General features: G+C 45.7%; 1 protein-coding gene across 1 annotated transcript in view; it reads left to right on the top strand.

The window, feature by feature from the left end:
- Positions 1-2,024: 2,024 nt before the first annotated feature.
- Positions 2,025-19,788, top strand: part of LOC306786465 (protein sidekick-2-like) — a gene marked incomplete at both ends in the record, with an annotated part of 75,322 nt that continues 57,558 nt past the window's right edge. The window contains one exon of the mRNA XM_079281242.1: positions 2,025-2,181. Within this exon, the coding sequence (XP_079137368.1) occupies positions 2,025-2,181 (157 nt within the window). The remainder of the gene's footprint in view (positions 2,182-19,788) is intronic.

Genomic DNA, 19,788 nt, shown 5'->3' with positions numbered 1-19,788 from the left:
AGTAAAAAATATGAAGACGAGGCACTTTGATGAAACAAATCACAACACATCTCTGGAAATGCTGCCTTTATGTCGACGAATGGAGCAGTTGTGATGTTGGAAGCTGAGAAAATGAGTTTGGTTTTTATAATCTGTGTAGAGATCCACTGGGGTCTCACTTGGCAAGTAAAAGTAGCTGGTATAACTGTCAGCTACACAATGCCATATTGTTTGACACCAGCCGGTGCCCCCCCCCCCAGCGTGGTTTGTAGCCTCACCCAGCCTCTGTTTCCTCTTCTGCAGAACAGTTCGCGAGACGGAGACAGAGCACCTGCCCTCGTGGCTGAGCTCTGTTCCCAGCAGCTTGCTAATGTCAACCTGCCTGATATGCACAGCAGGGTGGGGGCTTCAAGACAGCAGCAATTTTCCACTGCATGCGAATGAGACTGGAGAGCAATCTGCTGGCCGAAGAGCCTCATAATCAGCACATCATTATCAGGGGGGAGGAGAGGAAATAAAGGGAGGGAGCAGTGGATGACACCAAACGAGCTCCTGGTGGAAATGAGACTTCATGAGACGTGGGGACAAAGGAGAGTAGGTGATTTGTCGAGCAAAGGACCTGGGAACAGATTCATTGTGGGACTATACACAGACAGAGAGTACCACGTCTGTTTACACTGTAACCAGGCTCTTTGAGAAGCTGCTGCAGGCTGTAGCTCATGGCACAGTAGCTTGGGTGTTCCCTGTTCGGTGAAAAACTAACAGCACACATAGGGGTATGTTTTTTTTAAGGCTGAAATATTATGAGAGCTGCTACCTTTTCCTGCCCCGCATGCATTCTTCAGTGAGCTCAAAAGGAGCAAGGACTACAGAGCTGATATCACAGCCCTGTTTACTGTCTTCTGTTTTCAGATGTGCCCACCGGCTCTGTGTGCTCGAACTCGCCTTTCTTCCTTTGTTTGGTGATAGAAAGCCTGTCTAATGGTTTGGCTGTGCTACTTTTTAACCACACCACAGAGCCAGTGCCAACGAGGCCAATGCGTATAGCAAATTTTGCAGAACGGGGCTGGTCTGTGACACAGTTAATGCTTCATCCTTGGCAGGTGAAACATCCCAAAACGGCTATTTGGAAAGATTTAGTTGTCATCAGGTAGTTTTTGAAACCCAGGCATTCAGTTGTAATGTGTCAACAATCAATCACATCTGTCCAAGTAGATATATCCTTCCACTTTCCGCCGCGTGGTGGCAATAGCGTACAGAGCACTTGCCCTCGCATTGGTTGGATCCTGCGCGCACTGCTAGGTCTTTGTAATGGTCAATTAATTTCAGAAGAAAAAAACTGTGAAAAAAAAGGTCGCATGTATAGTTGGTGGCCACGCGACAAAATGGCACAACAGAGGTAGTTTTTCAGCGAAAGAAAACCGTTTTAACCTCTCTCGGAAGGTGGAGTATATTTACACTTTTAAACAGGACGCACACACACGCGCGCACACACACTTAGGACCAACCTACATTGCACTGTCATTGAGTAATGCAATGGAGCTGCTGGCGTATGTGCCTTGCTCAAAGACAGCTGCACTGGGAAGGTATTTATAGAACTATTTACAAATAACTGGTCTTTTTTATTTTAGAGGACTGACATATGACACTTTGAAATTTGAGCAAAAGCAGTGGATTTACACCGTCTCGTTTTGTATTCTTTATTTGTTATTTCACTTATCTCTCCGCGATGCATTCAGAGGTTATTCGGAGCAGTGAGGAAATGATGTCAATATTCTGTCTCGCACACTTGACAGCCGAGCAAATTCAATTGGACTGACTCCGCCTTGCTCATGCGGGACTTGTCCACAGGCTTTTCATACTACCGCGTGTCTGTCTGCATGCCCGGTGTTCTCTGACGGAGCGCGCTCTCTCCACAAGCCCCCAGTCGCTCACCCGCATCACACAGTGAGGAGCAGTCCGACTCGCAGGACCAGCCAGATAGCCAGGACTCTTCCCGGGAGTGTGTGTGTGTGTGCGCGTGTGTGTGGGGCCACCGAGCAACAATGTCCCCAGCGCGGAGACGAGAAAGGCGCACCGGTGGCTCGACGGTGGCGCCGCGGACCATGGTTACAGCTGGACGGAACGGACAGCTCGGACAGGTGCGGGTCTCCTGTTGGATTCTGCTGTCGGCGACTTGTATCCTCAGCGCTCGGGCTCAAGGTAAGATACACAACTCTGAGTGTCTTGTCCACATAGTGTAGCTATACCGTGTTTGCGCACGAGAAAGAAAGTACGTGGTAGAAATGTATCGTGTCCAATAAGGTTAAGCAAACACAAACAGTTACAAACATGATACATCTTTGCTTTAACAGATCTGGTCACATAACCAGATTTAGACCAGTCATAGACCAATGCCTGACACACTCTAAATGAGATGAAATGAGTCAATTGTTAAATTGGTTTCCTCAGACAACAACGTGAATAAGCTGTCCTTTTCCCCATTCCCCATTAACATCATAACCACTAAGGCTACTTGCATGCTCCATAAACTCACACACACACACACACACAAAAAAAGCACAGCCTGCCTCTGCAGAGCTGGCCACTAATATCAAGTGGCAAATATTGGTTGGTTGAAATGAGCCTCAATGATTTGTCATTTTGAGCAATTTAAAATGCACCCAATAATCAATTTAATGCATAATGTTCCTTGAATTAAAATGTTCTGATTTTAAATCTACTAATTGCATTTTCACATTATCGGTTTTACTGTTTTACAACATTAAAAAAATTGAATCTGTAAAAAGACCAGTGGCTCTGGCTGAGGAACCTCAAAACATATCATTTCACTGCTTGCAGCCCCTTTTGCCTCGAGGCCACCTTAATATTGTAGCAGAGTCAGTCATTAGAAGGAATATGAGCAAGGAACATAGGGCATGATATGAAGGCTGTGTTACATTTGCCTATAATGTCCATTTTTGCACTCTCACTTGCAGGTGAAAGTAATAGAGGAGAATGAATCTCAACATGTAGGTTTCACTCACATCCACAGTCAGAGGTATGAGGATCAAGGTGTGAACACGATCTCCACGAATCATACAATTACTGTGAAATTGGTACGTCTTGTCACTTGCCATCTGTCAGTGGCCGACATGTGCTTCTTGACCGGTGAGAAGGTAATGAGATATACTAGATGGTAGATGGAGAGAAAAAGCAGCCAGAGCAAATTCCCCCATCCTCCATATTTCAGATATTGGAAAAGCACAACTGCAAGACCACAAGACCTAACGGTGAGTTGACAGAGGGAAAAGTACATTGTGTAGGCTTACTGGGCTGTGAATTACATCGGCAGCCTTGTCAGATAATCACAGTAAATGGCATTTAACCTTATGCTTAGAATTCCAACCACACGGTCATGGTTTTTATTACAGAGGGCCAATGCAGAACCGCAACAGGAAGATGCATGTTTGACCTACAGGTCCTTGAGACAAACGTACAGATCCTTGAGGCATTCCAGTTGTAGAAGTTGACTCATATGAGAGGTGGCTTTTCTATGCACTCCCCATCTTATAATCACAATGCTCAGTGCACCAAAGTGCTAAAAGCAGCATAATCCTTTGCTTGTTTGTCTTTGAACAGGTCGCATTGCTCTGAAGTGCTCCCAGCCTTATCTTAAGAGAGTCTCAGGCGTCTCTTATTATGCAGGGCACAGTTCCTCGAGCTGTTATTACCATCCTTTTCTCAAGCTAACATGCCGTCTGCGAGGATCTGTTGAGCGCTTCAAGGCTACTTCACAGGGTTTTACCTTTCCTCCCCGAACAGACCTCTTTCTCTTCCTGCTATTCTATTCAGGCCCCTTGAATGTTGCCGGCTGTGCATTAGCATTGGTGAGAGATTCGCTCCTCTGTCTGCCTGCTCTTTCAATTGAGAAGGACCTCCTCTATGGTGCACAATCACTGCTTTAGGTGCTTCAAGTGAAGACGCAGTTTGCTTCATTCGCCAGAGAGGTCTTGTTCATCCAAAGTGGGAAGCCGATCTCATCCTCACGGGGCATCCTGTGTTTGCAAATGACTGGCAGTGCGGCTGTGCCTGTGCATTTAGTTAGAGAGGCTGTAGTCATTCCCTGAGCAGGGGAGGACCTCTGAGGATGTCATAAATTAGGCGATGTACAGGCAGACGAGGCCCCTGGGAACCGAAGGTAGCGTGTACTTGTTTTTCAACAGGTACCTACTGAGACTCCTGCTGCGTTTAATACTGCTGGCTGCTCCAGCGTACAAGGGGGATACCTGATAGAGACCACGGGGGTAGCTTTCTTCTGCCACAGGCTGCTCTCAGCATGTCATTTTAAAACTCATTTGGTCCCCCTCGTCGAAATAGCAAGTAAATAGATGTGAGGTTTTGTCTTTCTTTGCAGTCTCTGTATCTTCTCACCTCTCCTCAAAGCCTCTACTGCTGAAATCTACTCGTGTCTTGTGAGTGACTGTTTCTCTATGTGCATCGTGTTGTGTGCGTGTGCACTTCCTGGCACTTACTGCATGTTCCTGTCTATTGAGCTTTAATCTAGATAGCAGCATTGACATTCTGCCAACCGGCAGCTGCTATAATTTTTTGGACGTACGTTATTATGCAGCTTGACAGCTGTCAGGCATTTCCAAATCTTTAAATCTTATGATAATCCACAGTGCTTACAAAAAAAGCATTTGTTTAAAACACTCTGAATCCTTGTGTGATTAAAACTCCCTGCACCAGATCATAATTCATCTACATCAGTGACACACCACCACACACACACACACACACACACACACACGCAAACACATCGACTGAAAGATAGAAAAATCAATGTGTACAAGATTACACAACTCCATCAAGAAAAATATAATACAGTTTTAATAGAATCAAAGGCATCTCCTAGTTCCAACAAAGACTGATCCAAAGCCCGATCATCTGCGCCCACACGTAAAACACACCATCACAAATAACGGAGAGATTAATCTGTTATGCATGTAGCTCCACAAAAGTAGACCTCCATACTCACATTGATGCAACATTGGCCTCAGGCATCTGATTTTAGACTTCATACTGAATCCTGATGTGAGGAAATCATTGTTTTCCTGAACTTAAAGCGCTTTGATTACATCACAAGTCCTGTATGGGGCACAGTGATGTGGCAGCGCTGTAACGTCTCAGCTACCATATCCCATAATTACACACAGTACATAATGATGACACACATCCCCCTTGTTTGGTGAAACGTAGTTAATCAAACATGTTTACTTCTCCAGAGAGCTAACAGATGTCTGCTGGACGAAATGCTTGTTTTCGTCGCAACAAGGATCACGCCCAGAAAGACCAGTTGGTGGCTTGCACAGCCTCAGGTGAAACGTTGTGGCAGCCTGGCTTCCAAATCGGGCATCTTGTGTGTCTTCAGCGCCTTGCCTCCCGTGTCTGGCCGGTTGGCTGGCTTTTCTCTGGCTGCCAAATGCTGTCTACACATGTTTATTCATGTTGTCACAGGATGCTTTATTCACCAACATGGAACATATCACAGCTGAATGAGGAAAAAACTGGCAACTTGCTCACTGGCAGCAACATTCGAAATTAATTAAAAAAAGAAAAAGCCTGATACCTTGTTTTAGAAATAATAACAACAATAATAATGCTAATGTTTCATAAAAGAAAGAAAAAACAAGTGCCTCTAACCTGTTTAAGGGGAACAAATGATCACAATCAGCGTTATTGTTGAAGAACAATAGAGCTGCTGCGCTGTCAACGTTTTCTAGCTTCAGGAGGCCTTTAATTGGCTCAGTCGCGCAGCAAAACTATGTGTTTATAGTTCATAATGGAAATGTAATCAAATTGACTTGTACCACAGGGTTTTGGCATTCGTCCCTTGCCCAGTAATTGCCATTTGCCTAAAGGGTTATGGTAACGGCTATTTGCATGGGGCAAAGAGTCCGATCTCCCACCATGAGTCTGTCATGCTGCCATATTAGGGCCGAAAGGTGCAGAAGTTTAGTTTTGCTGTGGTATTGTTGAATACCTATCACTATGATGTGAGTTTGTGTTGAGGATGTTATTGGCTAAAGAAGAGTAAACCTGGGTCTGGACACATTTTAATCACATAGCTGGGAGTGGTTTTGTGTCCATGTCTCCTTGTTTACTGTGTGAGACTGAACGGAGAAGCCCCACAAAGGGGGAAGAGACAAATTCTTCACTTATTAATTCTCCTGGCTTAACGTCGAATCAATCTGACACAGGACCAGGAGGCCCCTCTTCAACTATCAAGAAGAAAAAGAAATGTCTCACAACAGGCCCTGAGCTGGGACAGCAATTGAAAGGAAATGACCGTGGATAGGGAGGGGGATTTAAAGCGGCGCTATTCGTTTCATTTGTCGGATATCATTTTGACAAGGGAGCAAAGATGTTGTGCATGCTGCTTCATCAAAGCATCATTCTAGGGAGGGATTTTGAAAAAGCCCTCAAAATGGTGTCATTACTTTCATCCAGGGAATAGCGGGATTGTACCGAGGCAGTTTTCTTGGACCATACGTCTGTCTCGATGCCCCCAAGCTGTTCCATGTAAACATTTAAACAACACAAAATGCAACTCAAAGAAAAACTGGTGAGAAACAATGCATTTTATGGCATAATGTGCACACTGAATCGCTGCTCTCATTCAGCGTGGCCCTCTTGGGGACTGATGAGTGTATTCTGGTGTTGTGAATAAAATGGCAAAAGAGGCATAGACAGAGAAATCAAGGAGAAACTGGGGGGGGGGGGGGGGGAGTGGGAGGGGGAGGAGGGGGGGAGGGGGGTCTCCTAGTGATAACAACTGGTGGTACCAAATCCATTTTCTTTGTACATTCACATGAATGAGTCCTTCACATCTTGATATTCTGCTCCACTCTTCTGCTGACCTCAAACCAAGCCAGTCACAACACTTTGTTATGTTTCCCAGCCACCACCAGCAAGTTTCCACGCAGCGAGTGATGACAGAGGTAGGCACGCCAATACTGCTGTCTAACTCAATACAGAAACATGGAAAAGGAGGTACAACCGAGTTAGATGAACAACAAGCCCCACAACATCTGGAACTGGGGAAGATAGGAATAGAAACATGTCTTCTTCGCTACCTGCTTGTCTGACTGTCAAAGCTGCATTTTCCAGCTGATACTGATAACTTTTACCTTGCTTGTTTGAAGAAAGCATTGTATACGTGCCATTCCCCGTGCAGGGAGGTGGAGTCGGGGGTCAGCGCGTTAAGCAGGGCTTGTTGAACGGAGAAACTATTTCAGTTCACCGCATACACTTCCTATCCACGGCCAGGGTCTCATCTGGAGAGAAGGAGCCTCCATGCCCTCCATCTGCAGGGCTGAGTTTGCTGCTCAGGCTGTGCTTGGCAGCAGGCCTACGATTCCCGCTAGGGGGCCTTGGCAAAATTCCTCGAGCTACATCTCAATGCCGTTTGCTCAGTATTGATTAGGACCAGAGCCGACTCTCATTCCCCATTGTCCTGTTCTTGGCCACGTGGGATTCCATATCATGCTTGATATCACGTTACCCGACGCCTTTCCAAAAGATACGGCAGAGCTTAACATCAGGCCCTCCCCTCTCCTCTCACATTTTGACAGAACTCCGCCTTCACTGTAAACAAATGGCTTGCAACAGAGACACCAGGGGATGTCAGTGTGGATGTTAAAGCACGGTTCACTCAAAGGCATACAGAGAGATACATCTCAAGAAATGCCTCCCTACAATCTCATACAGCCGCACTTGTGTGTTTGCTGATAAGGAATTCCCGTCTGGTACGCATGGCATTGAGTAGAGCTGGTTGTCATTGGAGTATGGCAATACTTTAATGTACACCTAGGTCTCTGATCACTGTCCTTGCCTCTAACATCAATAGAGTGTCAGTTGAGAATTGTGATGGTGATGGGAGCTGACAGCGGCACTGCAGGCTTCTTCTTCTGTGGCTCACGTCGCATCTGGATTCCCTTTCCTTGGCCTCTCAGCACAAGCCGTGAAAGTGCTTCAGGTGCGAGACTGAAACCATATGGCAGGATTCAAGTCAAAGCCCAGACAAAGCCTTTGTCCAACACTGTATGGAAGGAAGCCTAGGGCACATTGTATGTAGAGAGATATTTACAGACCTAAAAAACGGATGATTTCTGTGATAAATGTGTTTTTTACGCTGTCAAAAAGTATGAGGGTATTTCTACAATTACATTTTCTTTTATTATGTTATGACATATCTGACTACATTTCTTTCTGCAGTTAATGTCCTGAATCACTCCATTGTTATTTATGTGCTCAGGAATTAATTGACTGGTGGGATTTAAAGTACTTAATCGAACATACAAAATGAACAAAGGCTCCAGGGAAACGGGGATGGTCAGAGAGCTTGACTGCTTGAGTGATACGAATGACGTAGGTGTGCAGCACAGACGCAAATCAATACGGCGCAGCGGCTCCTTCTGAAATCCGCAAATTAAGAAACCTGTTGTATTCACTCTTCCATGGAGAGCCAGTGTTTGACAATGAAGCATGCATCTGCCAATACGCAAAACGAGTCTGTCATGTGTATCTGCCCGGCATGATTGAGGATCAGTTTGGGAGCGCTCCTCAGAGGTTAAACTGGAAGTCTGTGGGGCATTGCACCTCTGAAAGCAATAAATACTGACAAGGAAGAAAGAGATCCTGTGCAGATACAGCTGCATATTTATTTTAATTTCACAGGCAGCTTGAAAGCAGAATCCAATAAAAGTGCCTTTATTGCGTTGATGCATGTTAGCAGTTGCACAAACATGCACACAGCAAACGTGTTTATGTACGCTAATACCCAAACACAATTTTTCCTTCGAACACATGCCTCTGCACACACGTGCACGGATTGTTTCATTATCGCGAAATGGAGATTTCTCAAAAGACCAAAGCCGTATTTGAATGCTGTTTTCAGCATAACTAATGAAAGTGGGGCACAGCCATGGTGTCTCGTGTGAATAGACGAAATCAGGATCAGCTTCTTTTCTTTCTTTTTTTCACCGTGAAGCGTCATGCTCTGGTGGCCCTCTGTGCAAAAAAATACTTTCCAATTGAACCTGTCTCCATGCCATGTCGCAGTCACTGCCAGTGACTGCAGTGACGGGATGGAGAAAGGAGGAGCAGAAAGAGAAATGAACATCGCTACGGACGTTATGAGGAGGCAATAGGTGGAGGGGGAGGAGGAGGGGGAGGGAGTGGGGGGGCGGGGGGGTATTGATGGAGGAAAGAAAGGAGAGCGCTGCATCAGTGGGGTAGAGATTGCTGTGGTGTACAGTAGCACAAATCCTAAATTCTGTGCAGATCCGACGGTAGCTAGGAAACAGCTGACAGTAAAATGGGGGGATCAAAGGGATTAGTGTGCCCAGTTTGAGCCCAAACAGTAACCCTTCCCCTTCTCCTACTGCCAGCCTTTTTATATAGATTCACCCCTGCATTTCAGTGGTGTGCGCGGCCTGTTGGATACGACACATCTCTGGTTATCATCCCCTGAGTCCAATTGTCTAATTCGGAATGAGACTTTTTAGCTCCTACATATACTGTCACGGACAGGCAATATGTCGAAGAAGGTCACCGTTTCAATTTTTAAAAGAGAAGTAGGCTGGGTGGAGAAAAACACCCCCGCTCTAACACAGACACACACACACACACACACACACAGGGTACACAAAAGTACAAATGCCTACACACAAGTAATCCACACAAAACAAAGACATTGTATCTGAGGGAAGAGGATGCTTGTCAGACGCAATCAGTGCCGCCTTTTGTGATCTGAGTGAGTTTTACTGTCACTGGGGCTTGAGACACGGCCTGCTTGATTCTGCGGGGGACTGCCGTGTCCCAAATGCTTCGGTCACTGTCTCCTCTTGTCTCAGAGCCATAGAGTCGTACCTAAAGACACGTGCCCTGTTGGGGACATGCACTGTACCGCAGCAGGAAGACTTCTGACAACGCCGGGCCCCCTGTCGCCACACTGGAGCGGACATGTGAACACACTCTAGGCTGACACAGAGCTTCGCCCAAGAGAGTAAAGCCAAATCGGATCTGCATCACATGTGACGTGCATATGATGGCTCAAAACTGATTTGTGATGCCTGACTTAAGCAAGAGCATTACAGGGTTTGCGCGTGCTGTTTGTCAGCAGATTCTATATGATGCCTGCAGCTGCTCTGACTTGTGTTGCTGTTGCAGAGGCCTTGGGCTAAATGTCTGTGTCATTGTCCTCAAAGCTTTCACAAATTGCTATTTTCAATTGCAAGTCGGGGTCTTTGAAAGAGTCATTTCCTTGTTCTGTGAAAGGAAATGTTTGAGCACATCTCTCTTATTGCAGCAATGCCGGACATGTTCTCTGCCTGTGGACGAAGCAGAAGTGGGAGAGTCAGTGGGATTATATCAGTTTAATGAAGTCGCTCTGGCCGATGTTTAATTTCATGAAATTCAATTAAAAAGCTTTATTTCCATTTTTGTACTCGAGGGGTCGCCGTCATTCGATAACAGGGAGGAATTGTGAGAAGAAATTACCGGTACCAATCAAAAATGGGTTCTTTGAGTGCGTGTGCGTGCCGGTCTGCCAGTGTCTTTGACATGCTCGTGAGGAACAGAGTGGATGAAGTTGCTTTACTGGGTTTGTATGGTTTTTCGCAAAGATAGGAAGAAGCACAGCTGTACAATAGACGCAATCACTACAGCACAGCAGCTGCCTTTCCACTTGCATCTCCCTCTGTGGACCCCACTCCCATTTTACTGTCGGAGCTCCTGCTGTAGCTGTATATGTTAAAGTGGACCAAGCACTTTACTTGCCCCCACTACATTAGTAAGGAATAGGGAGGAGGAGAAAAAGAGACGAGGTAAACGACAGAGACGACATGTAACCCACGATGCCGCAGAGCTGACATATGCAAACTCAAAGGGTGGCGGTGTTTAAAAGCTTTAATCACACCACTGCTCAGGGCCCAATGTGGCGTTGTACTCTGCATCATTGAAAGCTTGTTTTATTAATGTTGTCCAGAGTGAAGTAGTCGGGGGAGAGGGGGGGGGGGCATTGTGCATTGTGCTCTTGATTTAAAGTGGGGTGGAGCAGAAACAATGGCCATGAAAAAAACATTGCAAAGAGGGCTGTGAAAAAGCAGCCCACTCCCATTACCATTACTTTAGAAGGCATAGTGCCCAAAATGGTGCATGAGAAAGTGGCTGTCCAGTACGGAGAGAAACATTCACACGCGATGGGTCTTAACGATCCTATAAAGACGATACGTACAAATCAAGATGTGCAGTCGTGGCAGTGTTTGTAAAACAAAAGTGGATGTCACTGAGTATCCGTCAAAGGGACGCGACTGGACTCTTGTGCTCTGGTTGACTGTGGAATTCATTTCCCGTGTGCTCTATGTGTGACACATACAAGCCAATCAAGGCAAAGTGTGCTGTCTTTGAGTGAGCGGCTGAAGTGAAATCTCGTGTGAGCCTGATGTCTAATTGCTCTCATTAGCTGACGACGTTCACACCAGTTATTCTGCACAATTAACCGGCTGCCACCGAGATGTTCTGAGGCAGAATACTGCGGGTGGGTCAACGGGGAAAAAAGGGTTGTAATTAATTCTCACTTAAATTCATGATTTCATATTTCAAAGGATTGTACAATGGCATTTTTCTCGAGATTCCCCAATGGGAGAGACCACTGATGAGTGTTTTTTTTTTTTGTGCGTCATGTGGAGGTGCGCGCAGTTGATGGAAATCAGGAGCTATTGTTGTTTGACAGTAGGCACCTTTGCAGTGATTTTCTGTGTTATTAATTTGTGCGATGAGAGGAGGCAGGCTCCTCCAGCCTCTGATGGTTACGCACCGCATTAAAGAACTGCTGCTATAAATGACACTCAGGGCTAATGAATATGAATACATTGATAAAAATAGGCACGGGCTCCCCTCTCAGTGCAGATTGGGAGTGACAGTCACATTGGCTGAGCATGGTTGATGAGAGAGGGAACCGCTGCCCCTGGAGATAGAGGGATCAGACAAACAACCCCACCCACACACACACACACACACACACACAAACAAATGCCGTAGCATGATGACATTCAAAAAATGCTCCAGCATTTAAGAATGACGATCTTGTCACCTCTTGGTACTATTTACTCACTGGACACAAACTATCTGATGTATCAAAGCCGGCGTCTACCTCACTGTATGTCCCTGAATTAATAGTTACCCCAATTTCATCATAACTAATTGTGCCATTTATACATGATGTCACGGCGATAGATCATTTTTCATTATGCGTGAAATATCGAGCGGTGGGGAGGGCGGGCGGCTTGAAAGAGGATTTCTCTTACTTTTGAAAATCCACAGGTGTCATATTGTTAGTTGGTGATTTATGCCGCACAAACAACACATTTACATTGCCTGCCAACCAATTTATAGACTGTTTCCTGTGGAAACAAAGTGTAGCGGTAATTTACTGTCATTAACGCACAATTCATTACTTTCAGACTCACTTAGGGGACACGAATACATGTCAGCTTATCTCTTTGTGTTTGTTGTTCGACATTTAAACACTGTCATTACCTTACATGGCCATTATTAATCAACCAGTGTTAACTGAAAGGCATTTGTTTTGTATCTAATTCACAAGGAGGAACATGATGTTCCAGTTCTAGTTGCTGTTTGAAATCAGTTGCAGAAATACCCAGGGTGAAACGTTTCTTCTTCTTGACGAGAAACAAAAAAGATCAGTGAGTAATCAATCACATGTGCAGCCTGTAAAGATGTAATTTTTTTTGTGTTTATCAACATCTAAAGCCCTGACCTACAACAAAAAAAATAAAAAGTCATCACACCCCACGGCCATCAGAGAACGTTAGTATCACTGAGTGTGTTCTTTCTTTAACACAGATGAGAGATATGCAAACAATAACATGCCAATGTGTTCATCTGTTGCCCTCGGTCGGCAACAATTTGAATTGATCAATTGAGGATTTTTGTTGAATTGGTTGCGGCTTAATAATCCGAGATGTTGTTCGACAAGCTGTTGAATTTAGGTGCAACAGCTTTCCCACTGTTTCCTTTTCCACTTCCCCCTGAATGCCCTTATTTTTCCTCGAGTTTGCAGCACAGGCAGGACCAATCCCTCAAAGATTTGTGAAGGACTTTGATTGAGATAAGTGGGATGCTCATTGGCTCTGACAGACTTAACCTTGGTGAGTGTTCTCTGGCAGCCACTTGAGGAGGATGGCAGACTGTGAGGGCCGGACGTTGGGCATGACTGACACCATGGTGCTAACCTTGAGCCAGGTTCCCGTAGAGCGCCGGCTCAGTATTGAAGGATCCAGAGAAAACTCATTGAGCACCTGACTTAACTGGGTTAGACTGCAGCCATGGATGCAAGCCATCAGACTGAACTAATTAACAGCTGAAACAACCTTGAAAGCTGCCCCCAACCACTCTTATTCCCCCACTATGTTTTGGTGTCTGTGCTCTGTACTATTCTACTCAATTCATTTGTTTTGCACTTGAACAACTGTTACTTTGTAATCGTTTCACTTCAGCTGAAATTAGGTTAGAAGTACCTACCCATCAAACCGTTCTGTTGAAAATTGGGAAGGCATGACAGACAGATAAAAGCACGACATGTTGCCCCTGAAAAAACATGTTGGTTTGTGGGGTTGGAGACAGAGAGAGAGAGAGAGAGAGAGAGAGAGAGAGAGAGGGAAGGAGGGAGAGAGCAGACGCAGGAGCAAACTCAGAAACATGCTCATCACTTTTTAGGATGCTCATAAAGATTCCACTTAATGGGATGACTCATTTATTTACTTGTTATTTCGATGCTGGCATGCCTGTTCATGGTGTTGCCCTAGAAAGTGAAAGTGAATGTGCTTTTGATTTATGTTTGCATGAATCAAAAACAGCAAAAAAGGATTTACTCTAAGGGGAGACTCATCATATTCTGCCGGTTTTGAGCTCTCATACCACTGAGCCCCAGGGATTCTGTTTGATTTCCTCCTGATTCAGCAAGGCTGCCATTTTCTTCTGAGGGTAGTTTGGCTTGAGTTGCTGCAGGGGGGGTCAGAGGCCAATTCAACGTTATTGAATAATAAATAGATAGAAATTTGTCGCGACTGTTGTTTCTTCTCACCTCATATCCCCGAGCAGACTGACAGCAGCTGGGGCCTTGTATTCGCCTGTAATGGCCTGTATATATGCAGGGTTTCATATTTCAATCACTGCCATGGCAGCAGAAATTGGTGGTTTAAGATGAAGTTGAAATTGGAAAGTGGCTATCGTGTCTGCATGAGGAAACACATTTGAATCCCAGTGGAGAAGGTGCTTGGCAGCTGCATCTGGAACGCAGACTGACAAGTCCTTATAGTGGAGTTAAAGTTAGAGCCACAAGTGTGCTCCAGCGCCTTTCATGCCTTAGCCAAATGATTTTCCAGCGGAGGTCGCATCAGGGACATGAGATTTGAGGAAGCATTTCATAATAGCCCTATAATCAATGATTCATCACTGGAAAAATGAATGAAGCATAAATGATGGATAGATAGATCTACAATCATATCGTTAAATATCACAGGACTGCTCATTCATGTCAAAAAGGTATTTGTAATAATTCATGTTTTGTGTTATTTTGGCTATGAAGTACTTGGAAAATGATATAACAGTGCACGTTCATTTGTTGTTTTTGAAGTTGCGCTGTAAGGCCGTTGAAAATCAGTTTGAGGGTTCCACCTTTTTATTTCTCGCTGTCACATGTTTCTGAAACTCAACACGCAATCTCGTCTCTCTGCTACATTAACTGAATATTCATTATGTGGCTAATAGTGGTGCCTTTGAAGAGGAATGATCATATTTAATTTTCTCGCCTGAGAAGGAACAAGTTAGTGAAGAGAGGGTGAAGGAGCGGAGTCTATGGGGAAGATAAAGGGGAGGGAGCGAGAGTTTGAGATCAAGCGCTGAATGGAGCAGCAGAGGGGCATGGAGTTTATGGACCGGCAGGGGTGGGAGGGGGAGTGTCCAGATTACAATATGATTATATTTGCCTGATATCACTGATGGACTGATATCACTGCACCTGTGCCTCCACAACGCCTCCATCTCTCTCTGCGAATACCGTGTACCAGCGTGCATCGTTCTCGGAAAGAAGTCTTTCTTTTCTACTGTTTTACCCCCCTGTACTCTTGGCAAGAGGGAAACAGATTATGATTATGATTATGAGAACTCCACCAGTGGCCACACAGCGGCATTTCCTCGCTCCAGCAGCTGCAGTCCCTGGTTGCGTTTATCGCTTTATCGATTACCATCACAAGGCAGTAATTTGCCAGGACTGGCAGGGACATGATTAAAGATCCGCAAGCAATGCATGGTGGCTCAAGTTGGTTCCGTGGTGTCGTGTTGATGAACACGCGCTGACACATACACACGTACGCACTCACGCTCTGGTAAGCAGGGATTGCTGAAGGGAGGAGGGCGAGAGGTGCATTCCTGTCATCGACATCAATGGCTTTAAATCTCCTGAGCTAACCTCTTAATGCTCTCAGATCCTTATGGCTGGCTGGATAATTGATTGTGTTTGGTCTAATGGGATTAAGAGGCAGTACTGGCCTTGAACTGGGTCCGCGGTGCGCAGCGAGATGAAAGCGGCGGGAAAATGAGAGCCGAGGTGGCGAGGCCCATCCCCCTCTCATCACCCAGGACAACGCCTGTCCCATCCAAACGTATCAACAGCCTCCGTGCTTCAGCTTCATCCCTCACGCCATGAGCTTGTTTGAATGTGTCTGCTAGCCTCCCCTTTCTTCTCTGGATTATTTTTAACTTCCCTCCTCACTTGGGATGAGATAAAAGCAGAAGTTTGTGTGGGAGAGTTGTAAGAGACGAGGCTGCGGTTCGTAATTTTGTTTTTGCTGGAGTTTTCAATGACTGCTTGTCGCCCTGTATATTGCAGCCGTGCGTCTGGAATCCCCAGTCTCTTTGTGTGGCGCATGGCTCTATCATGAGTGCACACGCAGCGCAGAGCTGTCATCATCAGTGCCAGTTTTTATGTCAACCCTCTCTCTGGTACTACCCACCAGCACCTCCCTCTCCATCTATGTTGTATACAGCGAGGCAAAGCCTCGCAGTATAAGAGTTAACAGGCTCTGTCGTCGCCGGATTGCTGGCTCTATTCATACGTCCAGCCAGCGAGGTCATGCCACAGATCCAGGTTTTGTCTCGAGTGAATAGAGAGCCTAGCTGCAGCAGCCCACCAGCTCTTTATACTGGGCCACGTTTACACTAGGGCTCACAATATGCCAGGTCAGGGTAACTGTTGCCATTTTGGTGGGCTGTGAAAGGCATTTTGCCAGCTTCCGGAGTCCGGAGTAGTGAAGCTAAAATGTGTTATTGTTCGTGTCTGTGTGTGCAGCTGTGACAGTGTAATGACAGTACAATCAAGGGAGGGTGTGAGAAAAGGCGGATTGATAAATCCTATATATATTGAATATGTGTGAATATGTGTGTATGTGCCGGTGGGAATAAGAGAGTACGTGGGACTGTGCAGCGCGTGTGTGTTTGCGTGTTGGAGAAGATGTCACTCTGACCTGGCTGTCTGCCTATTCCTGTCGAGGGAGACGACAGGTGAGGGGTTGCTATGGTTACCTGGAGTAGGGGTAGGTAGGGCTTTTTATTTTTTTTTACGTCTCACATGTTCTCGTTTTGTTCAGCTGATGGGTGATATTGTAGCGCCATATGGGTGCAGCAGGTGTTACTACTAGCTGAGTGCCAGTCTGTGCACAAAGTGGGTGTTAGAAAGGCCGATCAGTCAGCCCCTTTCTTGCTCCGTAGAGACTTCCCAGAGAGCTGCGTTGTCCCTACAAGGGCCAGATGCTGCATCGGTTTGCTCTGCTGCCCTCTTTCCTCTCTTCCCTCGTTCCCAGGCCCACATCAAACATGCACGGCCCATTTCCCCCCACAGCTCTAAATCTCTTTAATTCCATCATCTGTTGCCCATTGAGGGCAGCAATTTAGTCTTTACGCTGCATTTTAGTGTGCTATTAAAAACTTCTGTGAGGTTGGTGGCCAGGCCCTGTAGCAGAGAGAGGTGGCTAGTCTTCAATCTGTGTCTCTGTGTCTAACCTCTGCATCGCATGTCTCCCGGGACACGTCCAACCATAAAGATAGTGTTTGAACAGCTCGGCCTGGACACATAGAGAACACATTACATATTCCCTACACACCGAGCTGAGCCACTCCATCATGATGATTGTCTCTCCATCATTCATATATTGTGATAACCACTGAGGCCACACTATGGTGTAAGTGCCTGAGATATCAAGTAGTTCTTTTTTCAGTTTCTCTCTGCCGCGAACAGTCGTACGCATGAAGAACTAGTCGCTGTTCAATATCTGGCAACCATATGAGCTCTGACCAACATCTGGAGCGGATATAAGTGCTGCTGCGTGGATTTTATAGACATTAGTTTTATGTAATTTCCAGCAATTTCACCATTACTTTTACAGTGATTGGAAACTGGCTCTGCTCAGTTAATGACTTCCCTATATATCCCAGATGCAGAGCAACACCCACACTCAAAACAATGACAAAACAATGACTTGCAAAATAATTCCGTCTTGCAGAATTATACCAGTATGAATTGTTTACATCATTATGGCAACAGCACTGGAGACTAACCTGACACTGCTCGAGCTTAATAAGCAGCGGGTTTTGCCCGGTAGTGAGTCATAGATCTGCTGAGGTTGTGTTTCACTGGTTCACTCCTGCTAATGGGCGGTTGGTTGAACCAGTGTTGGCCCTCTGCCACTCTGGCCAGCTACTCTCCTCCTCTAAGGTGAGAGAGAGAAGCTACACTCTATGTCTTTAGTAGACCTGACATTGGCACAAGGAGTGATTGGCCTGTCTTAATAAGTGGAGAGCCTTGCAGTGGCAGGAAGTCACTTGGATTGCTGCTGATCTGGTCCTGACCTGTCCTGCTGTCCTTCTGACTCCGATCAAGTTGGAGGAAGTTCAAGATATTTTTCTTACCAAGGCCTTTTCAATATACTTTTAACTCCAATAATCTACTGAAAACATAATACTGATACATGTCTTGCTGATATCAGCTTAAAAACTGGAAAGGCCTTCTGGAAATCTGAAAAGCCGTAGTCTAATCAGGACTTGCCTCTCGGTCGGGTCACAATGACCGAATGAGAGGGCAGTGTCAAGTTTCCCTGAAAGGAGCAACACCACCCAAACGCACTCAGCGAGTGAGTCATAGCACACAGACCGGCACCACCATCAAATGTATAATGCATCATTGTTTATCTGTAGCACAATGTGAATCTATTTTTTTTTCATGCATGTTTATCACGCTGCATTTGCCAGGATGGATGCAGAATGTCATATTACATAGTATTCCTACTGGTCCAGCATAACAGAGGAGATGTTTAATGTTGAAAAACAAAATTGAGAAACGAGAACCTCCAATTCATCTGTTTGATGAGATTATTATCAGTCAATATTTTCTGTCAACCTATTTGCTCTGGTATCTCATTGGCAGCGGCCTGCTCCCATCTGGGAGTGTTTTTCACACAGTATCTCCCAGACAAAGATAATCACTGGCGTTGTTTGCTGGTGAGCCCGTGTCAACACCAGTGATGTCACGGATACCCATTGTAACAAACATAACCACGAAAAACAATGATACGGGATTAGCTGCCCGCCGATCAGGGACAGCCCAAGGGTAGCAGAGAGATACGGGCCTGTACAACGCTCTGGTTTAGCACATCTTGCTTGACAGCTGTCTGTCCACATGTCAGCTATAGTGCAACAAACCTAATCCAAAGCCGCATGGCGCCTCCAACATACAGCAACAGTGACAGTAAAGAGAGCAGCAACGTGTGCCCCCTCCTTCCCACCGTGGAAATGCTAGGTGCTGGATTATTGTTGGTGTGGCAGATCATCCGCAGCCCTTTCACCCACCAAATCGGCCTCAGAGGTGGATTAGAGGCCCGATAATCTGACTGTGTGCTGTGACACATGTCAACCATGTCTCGAAAGAGGAGTCACGGTGATTTAGAAAACGGCTAGGTAATCCAGGCTATGTGGCCCAAGTCTTTTATTTAATTCCCATACCAACCCCCCCCCCCAATCACATACATGTACACACACACACACTCAAATGTGTAAGCACTTCATGAGCACACGTTCCTGTGCATGGGCCTGTGGGCTTCCTTGACATTACCTCCCTGGTATTGCCTCCTTAGCACAAGCCCAGCCTGGGTCTCTTGTCACATCCTTCCATGGGCAAGATTCACATTTTCATTACGATGGAGCCGGTGGCGCCGCACAACCTTTTTCTCCTTTCTTCCTCTCCTCTTCTCCTCTTCATCGCTGTGTCAATCATCACAATGCTGTCGCTCTGGATCTGTCTCTGAACTAAGCTGTCTCTGAGCTAAGATCCAGACTCACTTGAGAGACGGAGGCAGTCTACTCACCCAGACGCTTCTCTCTTGAAGTTGTACCAGTATTTCACTCCTTTCTGCCTCTCTCGACACTTCCTTCTTTTTTTTATTTTATTCTTTTTTTTTTTACTTTTCATTTTCTTTTTCCCCCTTTTTTCTTTTTTTTGACTGATCTAATTTGCAATATTTCCACACATTAGATGAAGCCTGTACATGCGGAACAGAATACACATGGCCGGGGAATTGAGAACTGCAAATAATTCCCTCATGTGGAAAGGCTGCAATTAACTGGGGATGTCAGCCTTTGTAAAATATAATTGAGTTCAGGACGAAATGAACGTCTCTAATCCGGCCGACA

Source organism: Melanostigma gelatinosum (genome assembly GCF_949748355.1).
Source record: "Melanostigma gelatinosum genome assembly, chromosome: 13".
NCBI classification, from domain to species: Eukaryota; Metazoa; Chordata; class Actinopteri; order Perciformes; family Zoarcidae; genus Melanostigma; species Melanostigma gelatinosum.
The sequence above is the reverse complement of the archived record's forward strand: the minus strand, read 5'-3'. Positions and strand labels throughout refer to the sequence as shown.